At 44.3% G+C, this 22,082-nt stretch overlaps 1 protein-coding gene across 1 annotated transcript; it reads right to left on the bottom strand.

The window, feature by feature from the left end:
• Positions 1 to 14,601: 14,601 nt before the first annotated feature.
• tcf15 (transcription factor 15) lies at positions 14,602 to 18,579 on the bottom strand. Its single transcript, XM_029246355.1, has 3 exons — positions 18,368 to 18,579; positions 16,008 to 16,564; positions 14,602 to 14,958 (listed from the first exon to the last, which is right to left on the bottom strand). Exons 2-3 carry the CDS (start codon positions 16,533 to 16,535, stop codon positions 14,893 to 14,895), a joined length of 594 nt encoding a protein of 197 aa, XP_029102188.1. The 5' UTR covers positions 16,536 to 16,564; positions 18,368 to 18,579; the 3' UTR covers positions 14,602 to 14,892.
• Between the last annotated feature and the right edge of the window lie 3,503 nt (positions 18,580 to 22,082).

The raw sequence follows: 22,082 nt of genomic DNA, 5'->3' as shown, positions 1-22,082 counted from the left end.
TGTAAGAGTTTGGTCACGGTGGCGTCCAGGTGTTTCTGGCATCTGGAGGTCAGACAAGCTTATTATGAGTAACACAGCATATGAAGTTAAGATGGTGCGCGACTCATGTGCCGCACATGGATGCGACGCCCCTGTTCTCTGATGAGCATAAGAAACAGACCGTGTCTCGGGGACAACATCATTTGTGGGTAAAAAAGAGAGGAGTCGATTCCTCCTTCAGGAGAAGCTGCTGCATGAGGTCTGTGAGAAGGCCTCGGCATAGAATGGCCGCCTAGCTGTGACCCCGCGGGGCGCCGTTCCGCACTGGAGGGCTGTTCCGAGCCGTGGCGGGTCCCTGAGGTTGTTAGCGTGCCCCGGCTCAGCGCTCGCTCCGTGTTTCTTTCAGCGAGGTTGTTCACCACGCACTGCACAGCCCTGATTGAGGATATCCTCTCCTCAATTGCTCCGGGTGCCGAAAGGCGAGAGGCCAGAGCACCTCCCCCCAGCAGGGCTTGGGACCTGCGCAGCTGGACGAGCGTCTCCCCGGAGGGGCGGGACGCAGCTGCGCTCAAAGTATGTTCGCTGCCTCCGTCTGGGTCCGATCCTTCCGAAACTGTCAAGCCGACTCGTTTCCATCAAAAATCATAACCCATATTTTGCCTGTTAGACCATCAGCATGATCCTCTTCCGTGTGCTGTCAGTGCTGCCAGACCAGAGAGCAAACAGTTAGCGTGTCGGTTTAGTTTAACGTGATTGCTTCCATGAGCGTCGCAGCTTCCGCAGTTTGATACGAGCGTGAAGACCGTGCACCCCGTAGGCTGACAAAATTTCCCACACATGTAGTGCTTCTCTCTCTCTCTTACTTACATAAAGTTTGCCTGTTTCATTGATGTAAGTTGCACTTTTTGGCTTTCTGGTTTTCTGACAATGATCAGTTGTGAACAGGGTAATCCAGGGACACTGTATTACACACACACACACAGAGAGACGCATAAAGTCTAAGACACTTTGAATGAAAGCCCAAAAGAAGCAGATCACCCTACCCCCTCGCCCCCCACCCCTTTAAAACTACACATTTTAAGTTCACGTAAGAGCAATGCTTCGGGGAACAGTCTGAGCTCACCGGTGTAAGTGGAAAAAACATCTCTGTCAGTGGATGTAATGTTGAAGGGAGAGGCCAGATGAGACCTTGTTAGTAATTCGCCCGTTCTCAGTCGGTGCAAACGAGCCGGTCCTGGAGCCTCCTGGAGTTTAATAAGTGGCCTTATTAGAAAGGGGGGGGGGTTCTGGTCTCCCCCACCCCTGCGCTGCGTGTGCACACCAGACCTGTATGTTATTGTTTTATTGTTTTTTCAGGGAAACATCACCTCCAAATTGCTGTAACCGGCTGTTCACCCTGGGCGCCGGTCCCCCACCCGGTTCCTGAGGCCCGGGGGCGGGAGAAGGGCCGGAGTTGGAGCGGGAGCCAGAGGGCTGTGCGGCAGTCGGCCTCGGCGAAGGATGGCTTGCATTGTCTGCGATTCCTTCTCGGGGAATTCCTTCGCTTCCCCTCTCTGCGGTGCACAAAAACAATGGTTCCTGTGTGCCTGGGAGTATGCAGGCCGTCGCTCTCGGACGCCCCTTGTCTGCTGGCCGGAGGGGAAGGATGGGGGTGGTGTTGTTTGGGGGGATTAGCCCCTCCCTTAAAAAAAGGCCATAAAAAGTCGGAAGCGGCGTATCCGAGCCCCTTTGGATCGAGGGGCTGGGATGCGTGTCTGACGCCCATTAATATTCTTGACATGCAGGTTGAACAAGGGCCATCTCCCGTGTCAGTGGCTGTCTGAAATATTGCACAACGGGGTTTATTTCCAGCAGAGGGCCATGGAGAGGATGTTATTAAAATACTACCCCTGCGCCCAGTTGTTCCAAGATCTCTTTAGCAAGCCATGCGGTGTTGCGAACGTCTGGAAGTCAGCAGACTGTGGGGAATTGAGGATACTCTCCTCAGCACTGAAAAAATATTCTGCACTTCCTATTCTGTTTTTCTGTCCCACCTTGTTTTTTTTTTGTGCTTCTCCTGTGGCAGAGCCAGCGACAGGAGGAAAAGTGTCTCATGTTCTAATACTGCCAAGTTGGTAGAAGGGTCTTTCTTGCTCTTAGTCACTGCAAACTCAGGATGGCGAGGCTGTTATGCACCAGAACAGAAACTAACCTGTGCACTATAACATTATTCAAGTTGATATTTATTTATCTCACAGATATTTATTTATCTCTAAAGCAACATACAGTGATTTACCTACGTATACAGCTGGTGTTTTTAAATGCACCAATTCAGGGTGAGTAACTTACTCATAGTTATGACAGTAGGAGGTGAGATTTGAGCCTTGATCCTTGTGACGGCAACTCTAACAACTAGGCTGGCTACTTTCTGGCCCAAGAACAATACAATTTATACAGTATGTCCTCCGATTCTTTAAGGTATTCAGATATTGTGTAGTTAATATCTGCATTTCAAAAATATAAATGAAAATTCTAGACTGCACTGTTCTTGGGTCAATTGACACCAGTTCGTGAGAGGTGATAACCTTGGTTGTCTGTTGATTAAATAGTTAAACATTGATCCCCTCATTGCTGGGAGAGTACAATCTGTACAGGATGTCAGTCCAGGTAGCTACAGACGCATACACAGTTACTCACCTATTCATACACTACAGTTTAGAGCCACCAATCCACCTGAACTTTCTTTGGATTGTGGAAGGAAACCAGAGCACCGGGAGGAAACCCACACAGACTGAGCTGGATCCAATTTGTGAGAGATGATCACCTTGGTTGCCTGTTGATTAAATAGTATTGGTGTTTAAATCATTTCCACGTGAAAAGCATCTGGTTCACGGAATGCACACGCTTTACAGACCCATCAAATGCCTCCTCAGGAATGCTGATTTGTATGGTCCAATTCCACAGTTTGAGCAGACCATACATGTGTCTAGAGCAGCTAGCGTGGGAAACTCCTGAGCTAAAAGAAGTGTCAAGCCTTGGCTGTGGCCAGCTCAGGAGAAAAGTGTGTTTTTCCATTTTAATTGAGACCAGAACACACTGCAACATCTTTTCAGGTACAGCAAAGGAGAAAAATGAGTTGCAGAAGAAAAAGCGCCCCTCTAGGAAGGAGAATAACAACTTGAAAGGTATAGGGGGCTCAAAAAGTATTTGCAAAAGTACTCAGAAGAGTCATCAGTAAATATTTGATGGGACAAACTGAGCTTGCTTAGACACCTGGGTTACACACTCCTCATTGTTATGCCTGTATTTTTAGTTTGCTTTCAAATATATGTATCTCTATAAAGTAGAAAATCATCCAAGTCTCTAAGCACTCCACTTCTCATTGCCCTACTTCATTCAAAACATTTTGATAAAAAATTAAAGACTCAGTAGTCTCAGAACACACTTTGACACATCAGCCTCATGTCACTTGACAGCAATGCTTCAACTGTCTATATCGCTCTATTTTCATTCACCACTTGTCCTGATCAGGGTCGCAGAGGTGTGGAACCTATCCCGGAATTACTGGGCTCAAGGCTGGGAGAGTATAAGCTGTGCTGGATGCCAGTCCATTGCAAGATAGCTACATGCACATGTGCAGTTACCTACCTATTCACACACTATGGACAATTCAGCATTCCACCTGAACTAACTTTGGAGCGTGGGAGGAAACCAGAGCATCGGGATAAAACCCACATAGACTGAGCTGGATTCAAACCTACACCCAAACAGCTCAGGAGCTGTGAGGCAGTAGTACTATTCACTGCGCTACGTTGCCACCCTCGGTATACTGTATCCTATGTCGTCCAACATGCACTCTGTGACAATACCTGAGATGTATGGACGTCTGACACGTTGAGTCCAAAGGGTGTGAACTGTTGATGAAGGAACCTTTATTGGCACAATGTTTGTGTCCGAAATGTACAACAAAGATGTCACCTGACATTCTCCTATGCTGAATGTCAAATGAGCAACAAACAGTTGATTCTCTGCATCATTTAATCATAATTTTGAAACCCACAGTCATGTCTACCCTCAGCAAAAGAAAGGCACTTATGAGAAAGTTTGTGAATCCTTTGGAGCTTCTGGGAAATTTCTCTTGATCTAGCCATATTGCACATCAACAGAATTCTGTTGTGAACAGCAGGTAACCAAAATTGTGTTTTTTTTTTTAAACAGCAAAGCACACCGAATGCAACATCTGAATTAACTAGAACACCTAACTTCCATTACCCTCATTTCAAGTAGTGTTGGCATGGTCAGTTTGTGTCCAGCCCCCATAATTGTAGCACAAGGGTTTTAACATCTTACCCTGTGTTTTATTGTATAATGGAGGTTTGCATATTTTTTCCATTAATGACCTTCATTGGATAAATGACACACACACATTTTCTGAACCGCTTGTCCCATACAGGGTCACGGGGAACCGGAGCCTACCCGGCAACACAGGGCGGAAGGGGAGGGGACACACCCAGGACAGGACACCAGTCTGTCACAAGGCACCCCAAGCGGGACTCAAACCCCAGACCCACTGGAAAGCAGGACCTGGTCCAACCCACTGCACCACCGCACCCCCTTGGATAAACCATTTGTTCAATAAAGATATGGCAAAGTAACATGTTGTTTGTTATATGTTAAATAAGACAGTATTTATTTATTTATTACTGTGACTTAGAGGATCAGATCACATTTTAGGAGCCCTTCTCGCCGAAATCCAGAAAATTCCAAAGGGTTCGCACATTGTTTTTTTATCACAATAGTAGAAGAATTGGGACAAAGTGAAAACTGTAATTCTTAAAGCATTTGTTGCAATAATTCTTGGATTAAGTCTTTAAGGCAACCAAATCCTTCCTTGTGCATCTGAGACCTTGGGGGGAGTGGGGGATCACCGCAAAAGATTTCGAGAACACTGGAAAGTGTGAAAACACACTTATAAAACACAACTTAGTTGAATTAAAAGTGACACCCAGATTTTAAGGGCTGCAGAAATTACAGCATATTAAATCAGTTCCTGTGGAACACAGTTAAAACGACTGCCAGATTTCTGAGGTTAAAGGAGGGAAAAGGGCAAAAGGTGAGAGGTAACAGCATTTTCTCAAAAAAAAAAAAAAAAAAAAAACCCTGACAAACACGGAGGCAAGGCAATGGCTGTTATAAATTGATCTCATTCGTATGTTGGACACCCCGTCCGAGTGCCTGTGAGAGCTGTGCGCTGGAGCTGCGCCTTTTGGGCCATCCTTAGTCCTCGAAAAACAAGGGAGCCCACATGCAGGCCATTTTTCACCTGAGGTGTCAAAGCGAGGGAAGGTGGAAACGCGGTCCAGCTCCACTGCACCCCTGCTGCAAGGCTTCCTGCAGGAAATCTCTTATGGAAGACGGGTGCTGCTGGCTTCCGAGGGAGAAAAAAAATGAAAAACAAAATAAAAGCCAGTGAAGTGATCCCTCAAGCAGGTACATCCTTGGCTGTCAGACAAATCACACCCACCTACAGCACTTTTAAGGGCTGCTTGTTCTACAGGCTTTGCTCATTTTTTTTTTTTTTTTTTTTTTTTTGCTGTCCCAGAGGGGGTGCCTGCGGCTTTTTCCCGTCTGCGTGCCTGGTGGACAGGGCTCCTCGGTTTGTTGTTAATCTTGACCCGTTTGGGTTTGCATTCTTTGCTCGCCGGAGACCCACACCGGGGGAGCCGTACATCTGGGTCCCAGTGCCGGATGATGTCAGGACTGGCGCTGACCCAAAACACAGGCCGCACAGAGAGTACCTCCGCGGGGTCGGCTGCGTGTGTTTTTCCTTCCTGTGCCTCTGTGACATCTTCCTGCCTGGGGGAGCCTCTGGGAGCCATTTGCGGGAGGCCTGGGTCCAGAGCTGGAGGGCTGATGGCAGCAAATTCTCCTTATGCAGGTCCTGATGGAGCAGATGGAAGGCAGGAGGAGACATGCTCAGACTCCCAGCCTGCACTTGGCTGATAATGCGCTTTCCATATATCCCAAGCGCCATGGTGCCTTCACCAACATTTTGAGCTCCATCACTTCTGAGACATCATCGCTGGCAGACTCACTGTGAATATACCCACTTCTGAGGCCAGACTGTGGGCTGAAGCTGGGGAGTAAGTGGCAAGGGCAAAGAGGCCAGTCCTGATGACAGCAAACAGCAGGAGATGTGCATTTTACTCAGTTAATGCACGCACATTATACACATAGAAGGGTGAGAAGAAGGACCGTGGCTGGACCCACTGGCTGGAAGGAGATGAACTCCACCTGGAGCTTTACCTTGGAGTTGAAGTTTGCAAACAAGTCTACAGCAGTCTACAAGTCTCCTCATATGTACACTTATCTCCCATTTTCTGTTCATAGAGGGGGGTACGGTGGCGCAGCGGGTTTGGCCGGGTCCTGCCCTCTGGTGTGTCTGGGGTTTGAGTCCTGCTTGGGGTGCCTTGAGACGGACTGGCATCCCGTCCCGGGTGTGCCCCCTCCCTCTCCAGCCCTGCGCCCTGTGTCACCGGGTTCAGCTCCGGCTCTCTGTGACCCCACTTGGGACAAGCAGTTTCAGCCAATGTGTGTGTGTGTGTGTGTGTGTATCTGCTCATAATTAATTCCTGAACACGTCTTTGTACCCAAAGGTTGAAGGTTTCAATCCCACTTCAAGCTGTGACCCTTGAGCAAGGTACTCACCCTAAATTGCTTCAGTAAAATTACCCAACTGTATAAATGGGTGAATAACTCTAAGTAGCTTAACATTGTAAGTCACTTTGGAGAAAAGTGTCAGCTAAATGAGTAAAGGAAATAACTTTTTTCTAATGGGGGAAAATCCGATTAATTCAAAACCCCTCCCAAATTCACCCGAAACAATGTCTAATATCATAAGGAAAAGATTGGATAACACGTTGAATAGAATGAATAATGGTTAATAATAACGTTATAGAATAATACACATGGAAAGATGTTCAAACCCTTGTGCTGATAGATATAAAACAAGATTGTATATATAAAAGGCTGTCTAGGAGAGGGTGTGAGGTGAATGGTTTTTTCAAATGCTGTCTCACTTTATTGCATCAAATAAAAATAAATAAATAAAATCTGCACCGATTAACAAAGATGTTTTCATAATCACAGACCATGTTAGGAAAAAGTGAGGATGTTGGGAGACCAAGCAACAGGGGATGAATCGACCTACTATGAATAAATGAGTTAATGGAAAATTAAATTACTGTGATATTACAGAGAGGCCTGGTGTATTATAATGAAATCACTGTTGTTATTTTTCATGTTCAAAAACAATAAATGCAAAGAGTTTTTTGTGTTTTACCACTCTTCTACCCCTTTTGTGTGCTCTGTAATAATTCACTGATTTAGTAAAGTAATTTTGTTCTCACTGTAACTTGGTCTGTATGAAGGTCAAGACGCTGGTCAGAGCATAAATGATGGTCACTGCATCTGCCCTCAATACTTACAGGACCTGATCTCTCCCTTCATCCCAGCAAGAGCGCCGCACTTCTCCACCTCTGACTACCTGGTATTTTGATTCAAAAGCTCCCTCTCTCCCTCACAGCTGCTGAATCCTTTTCAATGTTCAAGAAGGGTCTCGAAACACATCTCTTTCAGATCCACTTCTCTCTTGTTCTTCCAACACTTCCATAAATTTACATCACACCATCACTCACAGTCAGTTCTGTGTTTCCCATCATACTTAGTTCTACAGGCAGCTGCTTCTGTAATGTGCAATAGCAAAAACTGTGGTTCTGGCCACGCTAACTGTGCTTTGACAGTCACATGTCTGCATCCAAAACTCTCCATACATTGACGAAATGCACTACTGTTTACCTTGAGCTGTATTTCGCTTTGCATTAAAACATCTGCTAAATGAATGAACGTAAATACAAATGTTTTTGAGGATACAAACTGGTGCTTTAATTGTTTTCAAAGAAAACTATTTGCAGGGGGGCGCAGTGGCACAGTGGATTTGACCGGGTCCTGCTCTCTGGGGGGTCTGGGGTTTGAGTCTCGCTTGGGGTGCCTTGCGATGGACTGGCGTCCTGTCCTGGGTGTGTCCCCTCCCCTCTCCAGCCCTATACCTTATGTTGCCGGGTTAGGCTCTGACTCCCTGTGACCCCGTATGGGACAAGCAGTTTCAGAAAATGTGTGTGTGTGTGTGTGTGTGTGTGTGTGTGTGTGTGTGTGTGTGTGAAAATTACTTGCTAATAGGTGAGAGAAGGTAAGAGTGTTTACTCTTATCTTCGGAAAAGAGAAAGTATGGAAGTCATAACACTCTTCTACCCTTTGACTTTTGTTTTAGGCTCTATGGAACTGAGGGACAATGTGGGTCAAAGGGCTAAACATTCTATCATGTCAACAGTATTACCACACACAGTGAAAGGTTATTGATCAATGAAAGAAATCAAAATAAATAATAAAACAATACATAAGATATTCAGCAAAATTAAGAACCTTACAAATACACACACACACACACACACAGTCTGAAACCACTGGTCCTATGTGGGGTTGCAGGGAGTCAGAGCCCAACCTGCCAACACAGGGCGTAAGGCTGAAGGGGGAGGGGACACACCCAGGACAGGACACCAGTCCATCACAAGGCACCCCAAGTGGGACTTGAACCCCAGGCCCACTGGAGAGCAGGACCCAGTCAAACCCACTCTGCCCCCACACCCCCTTGCTTACAAATGCTATTCATAAAAAACAATTGAATCTAACAAACTTTTAATGCCAGTCATCAGAATTTAAAAACCCTAACAAATGCAAACTTAGTCATGTCTTAAATTAATTTGTAATTAACAATTTGTGATAAAATTTTGTTATATAAGTGATCTCTAATTGAATATCAGCGGTCTGATCCAAATTCCTCACATGTCCATGTAGATATATTCTTTAAGCAAAATATTTACGTTAATTGTTTAAACTAAGAAAAAAGGTGAGTTTTTTACTGTAAAAAATTAATTTCAATTATCAGTACCTAATTTTATACTGCTGTAGGTGCATGAAATGTATCTGCCTATGTTACAGTAATCCTGTTTATTAAAATATTTAGTGTTTAACCAGCAGTTTGTTCCTCCTTCCGGAAACCGGTAAAAATAAATTATAATTAGAGCTCAGAGATGAAAGAAACAAAAGGAAATTCTCACTGATTCATCAAGGGTGCCTCCAGTGATTCATTTTTGCACGCTCAGGAATCAGATGGAACCTGTCTTTGTTTTCAGCCGTCCTGAACACTCATGAAGAGGGTGGCACCAACTGCTGCGTCCAAGCCAGAGTTGTTCAGCTGACACCTTTGTACTGTGAGGCTTGTTCACTAGACCACCTACACTTAATTTTTCCATCCATCCATCATCAACAACCATTCAGCCCAAGCAGGGTCACGGTAAACCGGAACCCATCTGTCGCAAGGCACCCCAAGTAGGGCTCAAACCCCAGATCCACCACACCGCAGGCACCAGCTGAACCCACTGCGCCACCTAATTTTTACTGTATCCATTTGGGGTAAGTACCTTGATTAAGGGTAGTACAGCAGAAGTGGGGGTTCAAACCTGGGCTCTTGAGATTACACAGTGATGACTGCCAGCACTATATTACCTACTTTAAAACACTATAGTCATTTTTCCACAAGATTCCACTCTGAGTCATGGTTCATTGCAAGTAAATCACACAGGAGAGGCTGTCAATTTGACACCTGGCCTCTGAAAAGATCCTGTGGCTCATGTTTTCTTCTCCTTATTGACCGTGCTCAAGAATCACGTGTCTTTACCCAAATCTCTCCTTCTCTTGATGAAACACACTTTTTGTACTGTCCTCTGAGATGTACGTCGCTTCGAAAAAGTGTCTGCAAAATGAATAAATGTACATGATTACATGTAAATGTAATGCTGTACTGTTCACGGTCCATGTGTGGCATCCATGGACGGGCGTCTATGTACACTGCCTGCATACAGTAGGACAGTCGGTTCAGCCGACGTGTCCCTCTCACGCTCTTTCCCTCCGATGGGGACAAGCGCAGTGATTTATCCCTCTGACATCCAAACAGCTGTGTCGGGGTCAAGGTGCGGATTGCAGGGTAACATTTGCCGTGACTAATCGATACCAGACTTCAATAGAGCAGCCCTGAAACCTGCAGAAAGGCACCCGTCAGTGACACCGGGGGCCACGACCCCTTCGCCGTGGTTTCTCGGACTTCACAAACAATTTCTTGGCAAAGTTGTAGGAAACAATGAAAGGGGGTGGGGAGAAGGAATGGGAGGGCACGGAGCACCAGCAGCTAAATGATCCAAAGTAAACACGCGGCTTTTCTGCCTTTAAGAATCCCACAGAAGATAAAAGTTAAGCTTTCTTGGCATTTAGTTTTCTGTAAGCTTCTAAACAGGGCGTTTAACATTATGTATTATATATCATAGTAATACTAGTACACTGTATATGTATAGTTTTCTACCCTGGGATGACTGGGATCCCGTCCGGGGTGTACTCCTCAGCTTTGTGCCCCGTTCTTCTGGGAAAGGCTCTGGATCACCACAACCCTGATCAGTACATGTTTTTATTGAAAATAGTTTGGAGGATGGACGTACACTTTTCTCTAAGGTGAAAAAGTAAACAAAAACATCCAACAACTGCAGTACACAGTACAAATATAAAAAGAATTGATCTTAACGCAATTTGTCTCAACGGACTCAGATGTGGTGATAGAGAGGCCCATGCATTAATATAAAATGGGGTAACTTCATTATACTGTTGCTGTCCTTATACCACCTTGGAACAAAAACATATGATTTAAAATGCACACTGCTGGGATTTATTGGAACAATTGAAGCGATGTGCCTGTTCCAATATACCACTGTAGGGCTGTTCTCAGAGCCTGGTCTGGCAGCCTTATTGTTGCAATTCCATTTACCCAAAAAATGCAGTATTTACTACGCAAAAAATGAGTGGAATAAGCAAGCAGACAATAAGCAGCACGGAAGAAATCCACATACTATGGTTCAAAGAACAGTGAGTTTTGTATTAAAAGCATAGCAGATCCCCAAAGGTTTATTTTTCTCCCATTTTTGGACCTGAGAACTTTTGTTTTCCTCTCCTCAGTTACCACATTGTTTCCTTCCATGTAATTCATGAGCAACTACCTTAGTTTTTTCCCAGCACTAACCCTAGCCCTAATGTCACTCTGTATTGACTAATATTTGAAATATCCATGGAATTGTAAAATGTTTATTTTGTGTTAGGGTGAACGTGTTGGGGAGGTAAGGGGTTCGATTCCTGCTTGGGGTGCCTTGCGATAGACTGGAATCCCGTCTGGGCTGCGTCCCCTCCCCCTCCAGCCTTGCGTCCTGCGTTGCCGGGTTGGGCTCCGGGTCGCCGCGACCCCACTTGGGACAAGCGGTTTCAGACAGTGCGTGTGTATTTGTTAAGAGGGTGGGGAGGTGTGGAGGTGCGAAGGTGCGGAGGTGCGGGAATGCAATGGGCTTGGCCTGATCCTGCTCTCTGGTGGGTCTGGGGTTCAAGTCCAGCTTGGGGTGCCTTGCAATGGACTGGCGTCCTGTCCTGGGTGTGTCCCCTCCCTGTCCGGCCCTGTGCCCTATGTTGCTGGGCTAGGCTCCAGCTTGCTGCCACACCGCTAAGGAAAAGTGGTTTCAGACATTGTGTGTGTGTGTGTGTGTTGGCCTTCTGAGTCATAGGTTTTCATAAGATATGAAAGATTTCTGCAGGGCAGCAACTAATGATTTTCATCGTATGAAGTTTGGACCATTTTTCTAGGTTCCTGCAATTGAAAGTTATAGTGACGTGGTTTTCTCATTTTTGCTCTTGGAACCTATGAGGGGAGGACTAATGCTCATGGGTCATGCTTTTGTTTCTTTTGTTATGAACATATTGATAAGAAACATGTGCAAAATGTGTGAAATTTGAATTTGTAAAATAAATGTAAAAAAAAATCCAGTTGGAGTTTGTTTTCCAAAATGACTGAAAAGTACATTAGGGGGCAGACAGAATCAGCCCCTATAGAGTTCATTGCTGTCTGTAGTTTCTGATAGATGAGTTGTCCATTGCCCAACATACTTTCCCATGTGATAACCTGGTGGAAATATCATAGCTCAGAGCTCAAAACTGCCCTCTGGATACTTTACAAGCATTAGTGTCCACAGAGGGCTCTCCCCCTGGGATTAGACCACTGTCTCAGCCATTCCCTGTGTACTTGTCATGGGTTAACTTGTGTCATTCCTGACCCATAACAGGCTTACTATTATTTTTGGCAGATGACCAACTGGGCAAAGACAGCATGCCACCCAGCTAGCTATCAATGACTACAAACAGTAAATGGAGAGAGGAACACAGAGTGGGAGGGATGAGGAGGTGAAGAAGAGAGAGCACAGTTTGTCCAGTATCTTCTCATCACTTGGCTCGTGCTTCATTCACTGGGTGCTGCTCCCTGGAGGATCATTTCCAACCCTTCCCATGGATGCCTTCCCATTCCACACTGCCAAAGCATTAGAATAGATGTGTAACCTTTTAGAATGTAAAAAAACCCCACATTTTTCAAAGTAAAATTGGTCTTAGAAATTGGGGTTTGCACAACAGGATAAAGCAGAACACATTTTTTTGGTCTCTCTAAAGAGTAAAACAATTTTAAGTTCTAGGAGACAAACACAAAAAGTCTCAAACTTCATCAAAGACAGACAAACTGTAATATATTCTAACCAGGCAAATGTAATTGTAATTCAAGTTGACATCAACCTGCCCTTCCCTTTGTAGGGCGGCAAAGGGCTTGGAAACTCAAAGGATGGAATTTCTGTCTCGTAAAGTCCGAATTTAAAGAAGAAGAAGAAGAAGAAGTATGGATAAGAAGGGTATGCCAAATATACTTAAGCAGAACATGACTTGAAACATCTCTTTGTACATTTCTCAAAGATGAATTTCTGGAGCTTTTGCTGATTCTTTCCCACAGTTATATTGTAACAATGATGCTGGTTATCATGTTACTTCATTCTTATTTAACACATACAAGTCTTACACACACAATCCCAGCATATCACAGTGGTCCTTGAATATTGCATAGCTGAAATCTTTATCTATCTAAAAATCCCAATTAAGTGTATTAAGCCAAAACATGCTTAAAAAGAAGACACCCCAGCTTGTTGCTTGCACATTTATCAGCCTAAAACAATAGTTTACCATTTTTCAAGACATAGTAAGTACTTTATTGTACAGCACGCTAGTCAAGATCGATGGTGTCACATATTTGATTCCTATTTGTTCATCAGGCAGAGCACCTGAGCTGAACAAATTTTGAAATTTCACATTCAGACCTCCTAAACAGAGGCTTTGAAGTCGGCTTTTGTTCTTGTGATTTCATATTGTTTTATTTTATGCGCTAGCTGTAGTGAGTTATCCAACCGCTTCCAAATAACTGGCACAGGTTCCGAGTTTTTCAGAACTCTTTGATGAAGTGAAACATCCTACTGCTGAACAGCCCTCCTTCGAACACGTGTACCCGGTTGTTGTGTCTTTCCTGTTATTCACCGCTGTGCCTGATGACCTTTAATGGAGAACAGGAGCAAGGGTGAGGATCTAGCAGGCTCTGTGCCCTACTACACCATTGGCACGGCACCACCTTATACCCTGCTGTCGTCAACCCATGGCTGTTCCCGCGCACCGTGTTGGCATCTATTGTTAGTGATACCGGGTGAACACCTCCCCAAATATCCCCGTGGAAGACTTTGATGTCTTCTCCTTAGGCCCACATTGAACTGACATGAGCCTTGATCACAAGCAGAAAAAGAAAAGAACAGCAAATTCACATGTGGTCTAGGTAATTACACATTGCACTGTTAACTAGAGTTGCTAATGAGATCTATAGAGCCATTTGTCAAAGTGAAACATGAAAAATTTTCTTTGAAATAAACACTAGTGAAATATTTATTTTTCCCTGCAGCTACTGATGAGAAATTCATGGTAAATGTGTCAACTAACCCTAACCCATATAATGTGACACTTACATGCTATACAAACTGTATAAGTTTCTTCTGAAAACATGTTTAAAAATCACTAAAAAATTATACATATTAATCTCATTAAATGAGGTTATTTACACTGCACGTTACTCTACCAATGTCTCATTTCAGCATGTGACTGAGCACACCGGACAGTACCGATTCCAGTGTCGATTAATTCCGACCTTCACATACAGTACATATAGGCAGTGTAACCTGTCACCAATTGTGTAAATGAACCTCACCACACTGCTTGATGGATACTTGATCCTCCAGTTAACTCAAAACGTTTCATAAAAATAAGCATTTTTTCTTCGGAAATATTAAGTATACAGTACAGTAGGTCTACCTAACCAGTCAACCAGCCTTGTGGTTTACTGGTTAGTGACTCCATGGGTTTGAGAAAACCTTATACTGGCTCCTTCTGGTTAAATGGTCTTATATTACTGTACATCATATAGTTAAGATTGTATAAACATGCTTCTAGTTTATGGAACTGTATCAAAACAGTATATTTCAATGGGATTTAAAAAAATTTGCTTTAAAGGCATACAAATATAAATAACTGCATCTATGGAAAAAATAAACTTTATTTTAAAGTGGAATACAAATATTGGCTTCACACAAATAACAAATCAATAAAGTCTCTAATAGTGACATTAACTTCATGCTCTGCATTAAAGTTTGAACACTCCTGAAATCAGCAACTGTCACTTTATTTGGCTGAAGCAGTTCTTGTCACGATGATTTCCACCAAGTGAAAAAGGTCCACTCTGCTGTTCCACGACCACCTCCGTGGTCCGGCTCCGGCCCCCCAATTCCCTTGCCTGTCCGTCAATGGTTGCGCAAGGACGTTCCGGTGCTCCCTGAGTTATGGGTTTGGACTCCACCTCTGGAGGAGTTTGCCGGCATTCTATCTGCGACTCATTCGTAGTGAACTGACACTACGCATCCTGAGACAGTCCCTGCCATCCTTCACCTAAAAAAAGAGAAGTCAGGCCGTTAAAGAACTACACGGGACGGAGACCACGGATGGCACGGCGCACCGACAACGTCGCTCGACTAATTGTAACAGTCCTGCTAACAAACAAGTTACTAACCGTGAAACCAGGAAAGACCTGGTCAGAGCTCAAGTGCCATTAATGCACATCAGCCAAGTTTCACTGAAAAAAAGTAATGACCTTGTAACATTTTGCTGGTTTCTAATAAAATGCGCATTTTAAAGGCCTTATCATATATTTTGTTAAAAAGTTAACTATGACATACTGAATTACAACTACACAAGATCCACAGCCAAACTGACAAATTCTGCCATTTCATATTTCTTAACCCACTAAAACAGTTTGGACAAAATGAATAGTTACCTTTTTCCCCCCTGCCAGCTCATGATGAACCAGCTATTCTAATCACCCCAGATTATGCCAAATTATACATAATTAATGTTGTGAACTTGCTTTTTGCAATTTAAATACTGCTTCTTGTAACCTGTTAGAAGTTCTGTGAAGCAAAAAAATGAATTTGGCTTTAAACATTATTATTGTAATAGCTACCGACTAGTAACCAACACAATATGATGAAAAGCATTAGTAAATATTAATGACATGTTGTATAATTCTATAATTATATTAAGTTAATAACTTTCTCTGTTTTGCCGCTACTGGCACTTGAGTTTTAAAAATTACTGGTTTTAATAGGGCGAAACACCTCCATCCCAGAAAGAAGTGTAATAAAGACAAGTTTGTGACGGAGGCCGATGATACCCGTTTGCTGTGAATGTTTAAAAAAAAAAAAAAAAAATTAATTCCACCTTTAAGTGCCGCACATATTTTATTACAACAGTTCAGAGGCTTGATCTAGCTGACGTTTTTCTCGATTACAGTGGTTTACAAAGTTTGATTCGCCCACTCTTACTGACAGAGAGGGATCTCGGCTGCTAGAGCAGGAGTGGGATTCGAACCCACAACCCCAAGACTGCAAGCAAGGCAACGGCTCCGCCGAGGACGCGGGCCACCGGCCCCAGCTGCTCACCCCTTTCCTCTGGTTGCTCAGGCAGAAGGTGCAGATGGTCCTGGGCTGCTTGCCCTCCCTGTGCGCGTCCCCCTGCGCGCTGTACACGGAGCTCACGCACGGCTGCCCCTGCTCGCCCCCGTCGCCCAGCAGCAGCACGTTGGCCAGGTGCGAGATGTAGCTGGAGGCCAGGCGCAGGGTCTCGATCTTGGACAGCTTCCTGTCCACGGGCTCGGTGGGGATGAGAGTCCGCAGCGCCGTGAAGGCCGTGTTCACGCTCTGCGTGCGGTCGCGCTCGCGGGCGTTGGCCGCGTTGCGCTGCTTCACCATGACGACGCTGGGGCCCGCGCCGCTCGCGCCGCCCGCGCCGCCCGCCGCCGACTTGCGGGACGTCCTGCGGCGCTTGTCGGCGCTCGCGCAGCAGCCGTAGCTCTGGTCCGAGCTGCCGTCGCTCTCGCTGCGGTTCTCCTCCTCGTCCTCGGACATGGCGCTGAGGTCCGGGTACACGAGCTGAGATGCCAGAGGCCTCAGCATGGCGAAGGTCGTCATGGAGACGCTCGAGATGTGCACACAGCGACCTGCAACACACCGGGCGTATGTAAACGCACCGCCTACATGTGCATCTTTCCTCCAGGACGCAAAGTGAAACGATCACTCCTCCTGTTTGTGCTATTATTATTATTATTACTATTATTATTTTTACTATTTGCGCAAGTGTGTGTGTTTGCCTTATAGCTAACTGCAGGACAAGGACAAATCCCCGTTTTCCAGGCAGGAACGGTACTGCACAGTGAAGCGCGCGAGGCCGTTATATCTTGAAGGGTGGAGGGGGGGGGGTCCTGTGACCACGCCCCCCGGTCCCGATCTTCCAATGAAGCGGAGACGGTCCCACCTACACACCTCCAACCCGGGCTCACTTACTGTCCGCCAGCAGCCGACAATTTAGCGTCGTGATGAAAACCTGTCGAAGTCAAAGAGCGCTAAAGGTCGCTAAAGATAAGAAACGCGACGCACCCGAATCCATTATCACTATTGCTGTTGACACTGGTACTAGGCTGCTCACTGCAGTAAGATAGTCGCGTGCCAGGGTATTACGTACTAGCTTTGATGATGATAATGCCATGCCCATGGTAGTAGTAGTAATAGTAGTAATAAGAAAATAACTAGGCAGCTGATCCGAAAGTCGCAGGTTTGAATCCCACCCCCTGCTGTAGTACCCTCGAGCAAGGCACTTACTCTAAATTGCGCTACTAAAATTAGAGGCAAATAACTGTAAGTGGCTTTAAAGAAGAGCGTCAGCTAAGTGAACAAATGCAATAATTATTTCTGACAGTGATTATTACAGTTATTATTGGGCTTCTGCTATTACCACTATAATAATACAGATATTATAATACTTTTTAATTTTACGTAATCTCGCAGAGTTTTAATTCCACACATATATAGACAACGATTTAAAAGATGGGGGGATGTTATAAAACACACACACACACACACACACACACACACACTTTCAGAACCGCTTGTCCCATACGGGGTCGCGGGGAACCGGAGCCTACCCGGCAACACAGGGCGTAAGGCTGGGGGAACACCCAGGACGGGACACTAGTCCGCCGCAAGGCACCCCAAGCGGGACTCGAACCCCAGACCCACCGGAGAGCAGGACCCGGTGCAACCCACTGCGCCATCACCCCCTCTCGTTATAAAATAATGGAGTATATATTATACACATGTACTGGTTTAACGCATTTAGGTAAACACACAAATGATGAGTTAAAGCTTTTTGTAAAAAAAAAAAAAAAAAAAAATTTCCTCGATCCTCTGCTGCCTGGGGACATCCAGTTAGTGACATCCACGAACAGCTGCTGGGGTCCAACCCTGCAGCGAAAGCACAAGCACAAGGGGACGTGCTGTTGCGTGACTGTCGCCGTTCCCTCCTCTCCCCATCTAAATAAACCGAAAAACACTCTTCTGCTGCATCTTCTCGCTGTTTACGGACAAGCAGACAACAAGGACTTACGCAGCAAATTAAGAAATAATGTTAAGTAGGTTTAAAACGCAGTTTAACTCAAACGAGCAGTTTCTGCGCACAGAGGATTTCTGGGGACCTCCGCGACAGTATTACAATACACCCCAACATAAACGGAATATATGGTCTTTTACCAAAATGATTCAGCTGTAGAAATACGTTTCAACAAATTTCAGCAGACTAGGCTAGGGCTAAGTAGCCTGAAATACTTTTAAGTTAAAGCATAACAAACAAAAATGTACAAGAGTCGCTAAAGGATGCAGACGCGCAGAAATAAAAGACTGTCTCCCAAACAAAAGAATATAAAAATAGAAGCACATCCGATTGCATTGGATACATCCGATCTTCGAACCTTCATCAGATCTTTAGGTTAGCCACGTGTTTCCATGTTCAGGTAAAGTCCAAAGCCACATCGGTCCTCTGGGATTCGGATTAAAGGCCGAAAGGAGCTGTCAGAAGCGTCCGGCTTCTAGCATTTCCAGAACATACAGTGCGGATCGTCCGCATTCGCCAACTTGAATATGTCTTTTCCTCTCTCTCCGCTGCCTGCACTGTCTCCTCAGTCACCGGGGACGTTTCTGTACAAGTCATTACGGCACAAATGTACGTAACGTCTGAGCGAACGGCTTCTCTTCCATTAATAACTGTGACAAAGCACAGCGATCGCTAAATATAGCTCAAATGTTAGGATAAATATTTTTTTCTTAAATCACTCTTTTCGAATAAATAAGTGCTATATACATATATATTAAGTATATACAGTATATAAGTATATATACATATATATATATAAAGTGCTATATGTACTTATAGCATTTTATATAAATATTTGTAAAGTGCTATAGCACTTTATATATATTTATATAAAGTGCTATACATACACACACACACACACAATGTCTACAACCGCTTGTCCCATATGTATGTAAAAGCGTTAACTGGGAATGAAGGTATAATTAATGTATAAGCAGGAAATTGCTTCCATTGCTTAGGAGGCCCAAATCATGTTCAGTTTCATTAAAAGTTCCTAACGACACTTTTAATACATTAATTAATACGGTAATGTATAATGCTCCTTGTTAAAGTACAAGGTATTTAACAGAAAATAAACAATATAAATTGAATCCAAGTCCAAACTTAGCGGAACACGTGCATCAGATTTTCTAATATTATTTGTACAGCAGTTTAATTGTTGTTGCCGCCGTCTAAGTAACGGCGTGTTGCGCTAAACGGGAACATGAAACGTCACACTGGTCACGTTCCGCGTTCAAATTTTGCGACGCCTTCCTGTTGCTGTGGAAACGGATGTAGTCGAAAGCCTCTCTGTGATCTTTCGGCACGCATTTCTCCCGCCTATAATCCGCTCGTGCGCAGCGTGTCAAAAGATCCGCCGGATGACTTAAGTACGTGGAAGGCAATTTCACACACGTGCGTTTCCACGGGCCCTCTGCATTAGCACGCATGTGTCAGTGGCGAGAAAGGCAGCAAAACGGGCAAATTTCATAATCCTGAGGCACAGAGGGGAATCAGTGAGGGCAGAGCCCTTGCTATTGGGGGGGGGGGGCGGTGTAGATGGTGAGGATTCCAGGGGCCCACACCTGGAGAGGTCACTAGACATCCCCGGTCCAAAAAAACACTAATCGAATTATATAAGCATTTAGGCAGGATTTCTTTCTTTTCACCGAAAATAATTGTGTAAAGCTTCGCAAATGATTTCTCCTTCTAAAAGGAGGAGCAGAGCAATATTCTTTAAAGGGGCCCTGAATTCCTAACCGTGACCCTGAGTGAATGAACACAAATATGTAAAAACTGAATAAGAAATCAAAAATATTGCCTGTAAATGGCAAATTATTAGAGGTCAACGTTGTCAGCATTTTGCTCTGGACTGTGTAGGGCCACACAGTCCTAATAGTGTGTTCATAGCATCACTAAACTGTTTTGAATCAAAATGTGGATGTTGATCATTAAGCATTGTACTCCAGCAGTTCAGAAAATCAAAAGTGCTTAGTGCGTTTAACTGGCTACCCGTGAGACACCTCCAACTGCCGCTGCTCCCGCCGTGTGCACTGATGGTCAGTCCTGTGGTTCTGTCCTGAGGAGTGAAGAGTGAGGGTCATGTGGACTGACAAGGAATGAGAGTGAGAGTGAAGAGTAAAGAGCAACTAAGGACTGAGAGGGAGAGTGCGATGGACAACTGTGTCGCAGGACTCCACACCATCATCCTCGTGATGGGTTTATGATGCCCCCCCCGGCACAGTCATGTTTTCCTACTGGGGTGTAAAACTCAGCCCCTTCGGGGGGATGTCCACATAGTCATTGCTGGGGGGTCCTCCTCCCATGTTTGTGTAAGACAGAAGACCTCTCTGCCCCTGTTCCCAACCCCCCCATCTGCCCCTCCCTCTATATCCCCCCTAAAATAGGCTTCAGTCACAAAAATGCCCCCAGCAATGATCTGAATGGTGCATTTCTACATGCAATTAATATTGCATTCATTACCAAACAGACTGCTTCAGATGCTTGTATCTAAAAGGCCGTTTTGATTTCCAGTGTCTTAACTACATTAAATAAAGCGCAGTAATTATTTATTAGCATTCAAAGGTGTTTAAATAACCAGTTGCTATAGAGTCAATGTGATCATTTTTCAGCCATTAGCAAAAAATAATGCTAATCAGAGGTAGGGTACAAAAGCACAATAAAAAATAGCATATAACAACATTCTTCTTCTTCTTCTTATAGAAGCAACATTAAACAATAATGGTATTATTCATACTGAATACACAGGGGACTGTTTTCAACCAGTAACTTCATGTTGTTTCGTTGCTTTTTGCTGCTGGAATTAAAAAATATTTTATGACACATTCTTGAGCCCACAGGAAGATGCCCCACTATATATAACATGAAAAGAATGTATGCTTTCATTTTGGATTTTTGACCTTTTCCCTGCCTTTACCCTGACCTTTGACCTTGCGCCCAGGAACTGGGAGATCCTCATGGCAAACGGCCATGTGCTTTCAGGGATGGCAGCATTACATGGCAAATCAGATACCCTCCTTGGTATTGTTGCAAATCATAACCATAAACTCAAATATTTCTCATACAATGACTTCATCGGAATCATTTTCAGCAAAAAAAAACTAAATAAGATCAGATACACACACTTTATTTCTGAAATTCTTTACATTATAAGCATTATTACACATTTGTTCATCAGCACAGAATAAAGCAGGAAGGATTAATATCAAGAACAGATGCATCATAATCGCACAAATTAATTTTTTTTTTGACCAGATCTGGACATCGCAGGACTTGAATAGAGGCAGAGGGAGCAGCAACTTATTGGTGATCACTGTGTGCTGGTGCTGTGAGAACGCTGCCCATGTGTAGAGTTACACCTGCCATCAGTCACTTTCCCTGCAGTCTCATAACCCCCATTTGTCCTGAACAGGGAGGACACCTGTCCTACAAACGGCAAAGCCACTCAGAGGGGAAGGTGCAAAGGCAGTGGAGGAGAGAGGGTGGACACCTTTACTCTGAGACTCCCACCAGTGGTCACCATTCTGCCCAAGGGCTAGGAGGCACTACTGTAGCCAAAGAGGAAATCTGTTACCAGTGTAAGTAATGGTAACGCAGGTAATAGTGGTTACAGCTATCATCTCTCACTCCAATGACCCAGGTTTGAATTTCACCTTCTTCTGTATGCCTTTACCAAGGTACTTACCAGTACTTTACAGTAAAAAATTATCCAGCTGTAGAAATAGCCAAATCACTGTAAGTTTCTTCAAAAAAAAAGATCAGCTGTATATGCAAGTCAGATTTTTTTTTTAAATTGGTTTTATAATGTTATAGGGTCACAACCATATACACAGTGACAGTCCGCCAAGAAAATACAAATATGTCCACAAATGTAAGTCAGACTTAAACCATGTTGTCGTAATGTTGTTCTTTTTACCTTCCTCTTTCCCGAGGATCAAAAGCTACGCAGAATTTCAACAGGTTGGACCCACGAGTTTCTTTTACAAGCTGTAAAAAGAATCCAAGAAAAATTTTCTCCTTGCAACACATATTGT

Source organism: Scleropages formosus, chromosome 19 (genome assembly GCF_900964775.1).
Source record: "Scleropages formosus chromosome 19, fSclFor1.1, whole genome shotgun sequence".
NCBI lineage: Eukaryota > Metazoa > Chordata > Actinopteri > Osteoglossiformes > Osteoglossidae > Scleropages > Scleropages formosus.
The sequence above is the reverse complement of the archived record's forward strand: the minus strand, read 5'-3'. Positions and strand labels throughout refer to the sequence as shown.